We start from the raw sequence: 9,071 nt of genomic DNA on the forward strand, positions 1-9,071 counted from the left end.
TTAAACTACTTTCGTCGCTAAAAAGGGTGAAGAAAATGTGATTTTACTTTCTAGTGAGGAAAGTAAACAATTGCTGCGTTAATCTTAATCATGACATTTAAAATTAAAACAGTCGTGTCACACTTCATTATTGTATACGATAATTTTTAAATTTTGATTGTTGTTTCAGAAAAAATGTGTAAAACTTGAGAAGAAAGTGTTTTTCAACTATGTATTACCGAGTGTAATACATGTTTCTGTATTAACGATACAGACGTATACAGTGATATTTATTAAGAAGTAGACATGGCGATTTATGTGTATTGTTTTCCTTACGTCTACTTTTAAAAGAAAAAATTCTTTTGAAGGGCGCTTCATTTTATGCACCCAACCATCCAACATAACTTTTTAAAACAAATAAACATCTGGCTGTATTAATTAGTTTGAATATTTTTGCTTTGGCTTAACAGAAAATAAATATCATACAGCACTATACCAATTGACAACTTTTTCTTCAGTTGCATACATCGCACATGAACGAAAATTAAAATACGGAAGCCATAGCAACAATATTCAAATTAATTAATGTAACAGCCAGATCTTCATTTTTTTAAGAAGTTATTTTGGTTGTATAAAATTAGGCACCCTTCAGAAGATATTTTGCCATTTGAAAGTAGACATAGGAAAAAACAATATGTACACATAAATCCCTATGTCTACTTCTTAATAAATAGCACTGTATAATATAAGGTGCTAACCGTGCCTTCAGAGGCGTACTGTGGATAAATACCGTGTATAGCAAACACCGACCCTGCGCCCCTCCCCGACCGTCATAGGTTCCTTACCCTTACGTTTTATTTTCTAAAATACGACTTTAAATTTGGGTAAAAAAGCACCCAAATTAAAACTACTTAACTTTATTTTTTTTACAAATTTATTTATTTTTTTGCTTTATCTGATGCAAATTACTTATCAAAGTCAAGTTGTTCAGCCCATTTCTCGTTCGCTCAGTAATGCAAAATCTAATAATAATAATTGACTTTGGCACAAAGATGCTCTCAAATATGAAAGTATCAATTTTAATTTGCTAAGTGATCCTTCGCAACTGGCAATAGAAACCGCTATTGTTAGTAATATTTGCAATGCTATACGCTTATTGGGAAAAACGTTTTCATCTCCATACTGAACTATTAAACTAGGCAGTTGTTTGGGGCTTTATATTTTTTCGGTGAGGGCTCTTGGAAGCAGCGTTCTAAAATCCAAAGTTTCTTCATATAATCATATTGCTGTATGCACTGGTCCGTAGGCCAGAAAGACCGTACACGAAACACCTAAACAAAATCCTAGCGAGCTCTTGACTTTTGTTATTTAACACGGGACAAGACAAGACAAGAATAATAATTAGCTACGAACTCGGCTTCCGGATACGCAAACGGAACTTCTATCTTCTAATTTAAAAAAAAAACGTAATATTGCCCTGACTCTTGGCGTAAAGCTGATTTAAATTTCAAAGAAACGTGGTTCTGCGTTTACTCAAGCAAAAAGCGACGATATTCCTGTGCAAATACTATCGCGAAACCCTTCTTTCGAAAATCAAAATTATAACAACCAATCATTACACAGTTGACAACAAAATCTGTCCCTGCTACGTACCACAAAAGACCGAAATAATAGAGGCCGAATAATTTTACTAAGCAAATTCTTATCAGACATTAATTAACTAAAATACGGAAAAATAAAAAATTCATTTCTTTTAAAATTACACAGAAAAGGCGATAAATCACATCCACCTGTCAATTAAATTAAGCATTTACAATTGATAACAGATAAAAGCAAACAAAATACCCGGAAATTTTACGTTAAATAAAAATAAAATGTAAACAAAAACAACCTTGACCGCTTTGTCATATGACAATATAATAATTTCCATGTCGCGTTACATACACAAACGACAAATAATGAAATTTAATTATGAAAGTTAATTACACAAGAAGGAGACCGCCCTTGTCTATCTTAATTAAAGTTTCCAAAATTTCATCCTGCCAGACGAAATACCACAGCAATATAATTCTTGCCCATCACAACTGTAAGATTCTCTAAACTTTTCATCCCGCTCTTTGAGTAGCTTGTTTCTGCTGTAAAACACAAACCCTTCCCTGTCATCAAGCAGATATCGTATACCTACTGTATCATTAATTAAAATAGCCGGCCCGCGTAACGCAATTCAGTTGAAGCTGGACTGCGGTACTGTAAGGGTCCCTGGTTCGAATCCCGGTTTGGGCATGGATATTTGTAAATGTATAGTGGGTTGGGTTGGGTTGGTAGAGCAAGCTTGGCTGAAACCACTGCCACTCAAATATAAAAAACCTCGTAAAAAAACTAAAATTAAAAAAAATGCTTTAAGCCGGCTGTGAGCAAGAGGCGAAGAATTTGTTTTTTCGATTTTAATAGCCCTTATGGACATTTCATGCCTTAACGAGAATAGAAACATGAAATGATTTTTAATTGCTGATCGAATGACACCAATACCAAGTCTGTAAGTGATGTAGTTTTCACTTAGATCTTGTCTTAAGATTTTTCACAATTACCTAACCTACATTTTACAACTTTCACGTTTCTTTCGCATGCGCATTGCACAGCCGTATAGATGGTTGAGCGCATGTAAGGAAGTTTACAACTCTGTGGGTGTTTAGGCTAGTTACGTTCACTGTCCTAAATAAAAAAGTCAGTGGTTACGTTGTGTGCCTGAAAGACTCTTATCGTTGAGTGAAGGACTAAAGACTACATAACCACTACCAAAAACGTTTTTACCATATATATACCGGTTGTTCGCCCGGAAGGTATACTACTTTGTTTTGCTGCTATTTTGGTAAACATTACTCTTGACAGTTCATACTCGTATTTGGCAGTTGTGCGAAGGTGAGACGTGGCAAATTTATTATGGAAAATTACAATGGAATTACTGCGAGACCTCTTTCCACAAGTTATTTCAAGAAATGGTGATGTTGATTGGCCTCCACCCACGGTCGCCTGATTCGACTGCTCCCGCTCCGGACTTCTTTTTGTGGGGATATCTGAAAAGTAAGGTTTATGAAAAAAAAACCAGACACGCTTGAGCAACTTAACAAAATATTCGTGATGAAATCATGAAATTAATGAAATACCGCGTGAAATGTGTGACAATGTAATGAAAAATGTGCTTAAAAGGACTTGCATTTGTGAGGCTAACAGAGGCGGACATTTATCTGATATTGTATTCCATACACAATTGTCGACATTAAATAAAACATTTATCAATATATTATCTATTCTCTTTCATTTAATCAAAAATTATAAACAAACAAAGTAGTATACCTTCCCGCAACGGACACCCTGTACTTATACTATGCGATCAAAAATGAGTTGCTGCCGAGTTACCTTTGGATTTTTTGTTTACATGGGAAATCGTCTTAGACCATATAGTACATGGACTGCTAATTGTAGCTAAAATATGGTCAAGGACATCGCCTGGGTATGTGAGTTTCAGGGTAAACGAGTCTCTCCGAAGTTGTACGATTAGAAACGATTTGACACTGTCAACCTATAAATTAACAAACGTCAATTGATTAATCGCCTAGATATCCCAAAAAGAGCAAACCTATCTGTATTTGTGGACGTGTAGAAGATAATCAAGGGTATTTAAAGCTTCCCGTACTACGTGGTGACTATAAAAGCTACTCTTTACGCGATCCGAGTGGTGTTTAAACGACTTTAGTTTACCCTGAGATTCACATACCCACGACTACAGTGCCCTCTATCCGTGACCACCCATTTTGTATTGAAAGCATAGGGCGAATAGCAGTCCATGTACTATATGGTCTAAGGAAATCGTACTTAACTTCCAAAGGCTACTCGCAGCAACCTTAGACCAAGGCAGCAACTCATTTTTGATCGCCCGTTATTTATATGGTTTTTACTGTTTTGTGGTGACATTTAAATATTGCTAACCTCAAAACTGTATGCTGTATTCATTTCTCGTAGACGGTAAGGCTGTGTTTCCTTCTCTAAGCTGTAAGGTAACTGCTATAAATCAGTACTCATACTCGGTAGTCAGTAGTGCCATTGAATAATATAATATTGCGATTGAATAATATTATCAAACGAATTTGGGAGAATTCGAAGGAACCCATTCGGCCGAATTCGTTCGCTATATGAATACGGGCATTGAATAATAAAATTCAATGATACGGATCTTTCTACTAAATAACAAACTTTTGTATCTTCTCACACGCTGGGTGGATATTTTAAAGTGTAACACGTGGGTATCGTAATTCAAAGACTGTTGAGGTGAATGACTACTTTATTTACATGCGGTCGCCATGACACGCTATTGCCAACTTAAGAAATAGCACTAGCGCATACACCACACTCCTTCCCCCCGGATTGAAACTACGGCACGAAATCTTCCAAGTATTTTGGAGCCCGCCTCGATCTTTCTGGTGGCTTCTTGATCTCCACGATTTGGCTATCCCCGTTGTCCTGCTGCTGCGGTTCGCTGCAGTTGGCAACTTCTGGTGTTGTCGGTGGAATTTCGGGATCACCCAGTGTTCCCAAACTTTCGGTCGGTTCTTCTACCCGAGCCCTAATTTGGTCGGAATGGCGGCGTAATGTTTGCCCATCTGGTGTTTGTACACGGTAACTTACGGGTCCCGTAGTACTCACGACTTGTGCTGGCAGCCATTTTGATCCTGGTGTGAATGACCTTGCGAAAACTGCATCTCCATCTTGGAACACTCGATCTTTCCCTGGGATTGGATATTCGTCTTTTTGTTTGGCCATCATTTCCTTACGGAAATCAGGCTGCATGCGATCATAGACGGTGTTTAGCTTACGACCCATCAAGATCTCCGCCGGTGATCGGCCTGTTGTGCAGTGTGGTGTAATGTGTTGGGCTAATAAGTATCTGCTTAAAGCCAACTGTAGATTTCCTTCTGCTGTTCCCTCGGTCATTTTCCGGATAGCGTTTTTTACATTTTGCACCATTCTTTCTGCTTGACCATTACTGCTCGGATGGTATGGTGCCACTAAAGCTTGTCGAATCATGTTGTTTTTCAGGAACTGCTTAAATTCGGAAGAGCTGAAACTCGTTCCATTGTCGGATACGACAACATCCGGTATGCCGTGGGTGGCGAACAATTCTCGTAGCACCCCGATTGTAACAGCACTCGAGGTATTTGGCACTAGTTTTACCTCGAGCCATTTGGAATAGGCGTCGGTCACTACCAGAAAAGTTTTCCTTTCATTGGTCCGGCGTGATCAATGTGGATACGCGACCACGGAGCTCTAGCCCACTCCCAAGGATGAATAGACGACTTCCTCGGCATGTTTCTTGGCATTCTCTACACAACCCAACCAGCTTCTCAATTTGTTTGTCGATATTCGGCCACCATACGTACGAACGCGCGAGAGGTTTCATCTTGACGATACCTGGGTGAGCCGAATGGAGCATTTTTAGCACAGTGTCCCTCACCCCTAGTGGAACGATAACCCTGGTGCCCCACAGGAGACAATCTTGGTAGCAATTTAGCTCATGTTTGCGTTGTAAGGAGTAAATTCATCTGGCAAATTTTTCCCGTTGTCAGGCCATCCCTTCCAGATCCACTGCATAACCCTTGATAAAACAGGATCTCGTTTGGTTTCCTGGGCAATTTCTCTGGCGCTGATTAGCTTTTCTGGAATGTTTTCCAGCATTAAGACGTCTTCAGATGGCGGAGGTTCTGGAACCTTGATTTTTTGGGGCAGTCTGCTTAATGCGTCAGCATTCTGGATCTTAGCTCCTGGCACGTACCTTAGTTCGTAGTCGTACGCAGATAGCATTAGTGTCCATCTTAGCATCCTAGGTGATAGAATGTCTGGAACCCCCTTCTTCGGATTGAAGACTCCCAATAAAGGTTTATGGTCCGTTGTTATTGTCACCCCTCGGCCGTAGATGTATTCGTGAAACTTTTTAACACCCGTGATGATAGCGAGTGCCTCCTTGTCGATTTGAGCGTATTTCCTCTCAGCTGACGACAAAGAACGGCTGTGATACGCCACTGGAACGTCTCGCCCCCGGTCGTCCAACTGACTAAAGCGAACGTAAGCGTAATCAGAACCATAATCATAAAGTTCAAATACCTGAAATATATGTCCTTTGCTACATGGAGTTACGCTTATGATTACGGTTATTGGGTGACCTTCATCACACATAACTCGTAAAATTGAGTTCAAATTTTTCAACTTTGTGTTTCTGATTATGTAAAAAAGCTTATAGCGCATGCTCGCATTCGTCAGCTGATTGTTTATAACCTAAATCTATTTCATGTTTTCAATTTCAAGGTGCCACTTTTACTCAAAATAAACCGCTATTTAGTCTAAATAATTTGCTTATTGCTTGTTTAGTGTATAATAAAAAAGAGTATGTCTGCGTCTGCCCTTGAGATAATAGATGTGGAATTTAAGGGTCGCACCCACCATCGTCTTTTCTTAACTCCATTACCCAGAGTTGTTTTATTTCGATTACGAGTGTACAATAGCAATGTTAAGCAAAACGCATAATCATTTTTAGCCATTTCTTGTTTGCCGCGTATTTCAGGAAAATTTCAAAATTAAGGTTATAGATTACCTTCGATGTGAACACACACAAATTTTACGAATTGTGGTTACGTTTATGATTTCGTTTACGTTTGATGTGCAACCGCCTTAAGAATGCAACCTACCCCATACGGACTCGCGTCGCAAGTCAAAAATAAGTTTCTCCGGTCATTGTAGTGAGCCAGCACGGGCTCCCTGATTAAGCAATCCTTTAAAGCTTGGAAAGCCTCTCGTTCTGACGTTCGCCATTGCCATTGAGCGTTCTTTTGAAGTAACGCATGTAAAGGTTTAGCGATGGTCGCTTTGTCCTTCATGAACACGTGATAAAAATTGACCAACCCCAAAAATGCTTGTAATTCTGTCACATTAGTTGGAGGAGGCGCGTTTACTATTGCCGCGATTTTATCTTTCGTTGGGCGAATACCGTCTTCGCTTATTCTAAACCCGAGGAATTCAATGGATTTTGTACGAAAAATACATTTTTCCCGGCGCAATTGTAGCCCGTCTTCACGAAATTTCGACAGTACCGTGCGCACTTTAGTGTCTAAATCGTCATCGGAACTTCCCACGACTAGTATGTCGTCGTAGTACGGTAACACTCCCGAGATACCCGCCAGTCTCATGTCCATGAATTTTTGGAATATCTGAGGCGCGACGGAAATTCCGAATTGCAAACGATTGCATTTAAAAGCCCCCTTATGCGTTATTATTGTCTGTGCTTCCGCAGCCTCGCGATCGACACTCAACTCAACTGTAGGTAAGCCTGGGCTAAATCCAATTTAGCGAACACTTTCCCGCCAGCGAGCGCGGATAAAATTCCTTGTACCGACGGCACCGCGTACGGTTCAGGACGTAATGCGCGGTTAAGTGTGGACCGGGTCCGGGTGGTCCGGAGTACAAAGGAAAGGCAAAAAACTTTGACCCAAGCAAAATTGGACGAAAGAGAGCACCAGTACAACCAATTCAGGTTCCCATTCCTGAACCAATACATTTTGGAAACCCCCAAACACCGCCGCAAAGAAATGATTCAGTCATTTCAGAAGAGATATTCGGACAGGGTTGTTCAGTGACAGAGATAACTCCAAAGGAATCCTTGGTGGCTAACTACGCGAAGATAATTGATTTGGCGGTTGAAACTTATAACGGATATCGAGCGGATGAGAGACAACTCGACAGCGTTATTGTTCGCGAGGAAATAGTTTACTATGCGTAGCTTTGCTGTATTTAAAACTTATCAATGTTAAAGTCAAACAAGGAGATATCTTGACAAACCAAGAGAAGGACATGCACGAAGCCACAGCGGACGAACAATTCAATGTTCCGCAACCATTATATGTGTACCTGAGCGAGATCGGTAGTCGGTACGTATATAGACAACTGGGGGAGAGAAACGAGATTGGAAATTCCTTCACTCCCTATCACTGTAGTGCAAGGTATGGGTGGATACCACGCGAACGCAGTCAATTTGAACACGCACAACTTGTTCGAAGAAGTACCGTCCCTAGGAATAGCCGGAGATATGCCCATGGCGCTGGCATCTGAAGATGCTGAACCAGTGCCAAACTTCCATATTGGAAAACCCGCAGGAACGGAATTTACAACAAATTTAATCGGAAATTTCAGCCCAATCGGCCAGCGAAGCCCCATAATAGAACAGAGGTTAGCGGCGTATGGAATTACGGTAGATTCATTTGACGAGTATATTCCAAATACTCGTTTTAACTTACGTTATATCAGGCTGTTGTCTCATATCGGAAAGCGTAGGAACATACAGCGTCCAAACAATATTTAAGAATCTGGGTCTTTCAAGAGGAGAAACGCAGGTTATTGAACCACGACCAATGTATAAGCATGAGAGAACTGGCGGAGCAGAACCGTACAAGGTACGTCTGCGTCAACTAGCTCAAGGGCAATCATGGGAGCCGCGATATGCTTCGGTTTCCAACTCTGGAAAGAAGATGGACCTGGAGAAGACCGAGCAGCGAAAACGAGCAACTGGAGTTGTATCAGAGGTAATGGAGAAGCTCCATTATGGAACATGCCAGACGACTGGTACAATAACAGAAACGTGCGCCGAAACCTACCCGAAGGAGAGAGAACCCAGAGATTCATTGGAAACTCACCAAGACAGGACGTGGTTTTATCCAACGTAGTGAAACGCATGATCAAAATCCCGCGGTAATAACATCGCATATAGCCAAGAGTAGGAGCCGAGTGTGCAATTGTACAGTTAAGATACTCATTATTCATTACCATAGAGTAAATTTTTACTCTTCTTATTCAGTGTGTCTGTCTCTTCAAAGAGAATTTAATATGCTATTTTTAGATTAAAATATCCAGAGTGTGCCATTTAAAAAAATGAGATTAGATCCAATAAATTTTTACCCCATGATACTGTATATTTATTTTGAAAACGACAGATTATTCATCAATAAATTTCAAGAAACATTTTTTTGTTTCTGTTTTTACTAAGAATATAT

At 40.1% G+C, this 9,071-nt stretch overlaps 1 protein-coding gene across 1 annotated transcript; it reads right to left on the reverse strand.

Moving 5' to 3' along the window:
* Positions 1-4,407: 4,407 nt before the first annotated feature.
* LOC116182325 (uncharacterized protein K02A2.6-like) lies at positions 4,408-5,354 on the reverse strand. Its single transcript, XM_031502849.1, has 2 exons — positions 5,288-5,354; positions 4,408-5,237 (listed from the first exon to the last, which is right to left on the reverse strand). Exons 1-2 carry the CDS (start codon positions 5,352-5,354, stop codon positions 4,408-4,410), a joined length of 897 nt encoding a protein of 298 aa, XP_031358709.1.
* Positions 5,355-9,071: the final 3,717 nt, after the last annotated feature.

The sequence above is a fragment of the Photinus pyralis genome, unplaced genomic scaffold (genome assembly GCF_008802855.1).
Source record: "Photinus pyralis isolate 1611_PpyrPB1 unplaced genomic scaffold, Ppyr1.3 Ppyr1.4_unclustered_Scaffold4719, whole genome shotgun sequence".
Taxonomy (NCBI): domain Eukaryota; kingdom Metazoa; phylum Arthropoda; class Insecta; order Coleoptera; family Lampyridae; genus Photinus; species Photinus pyralis.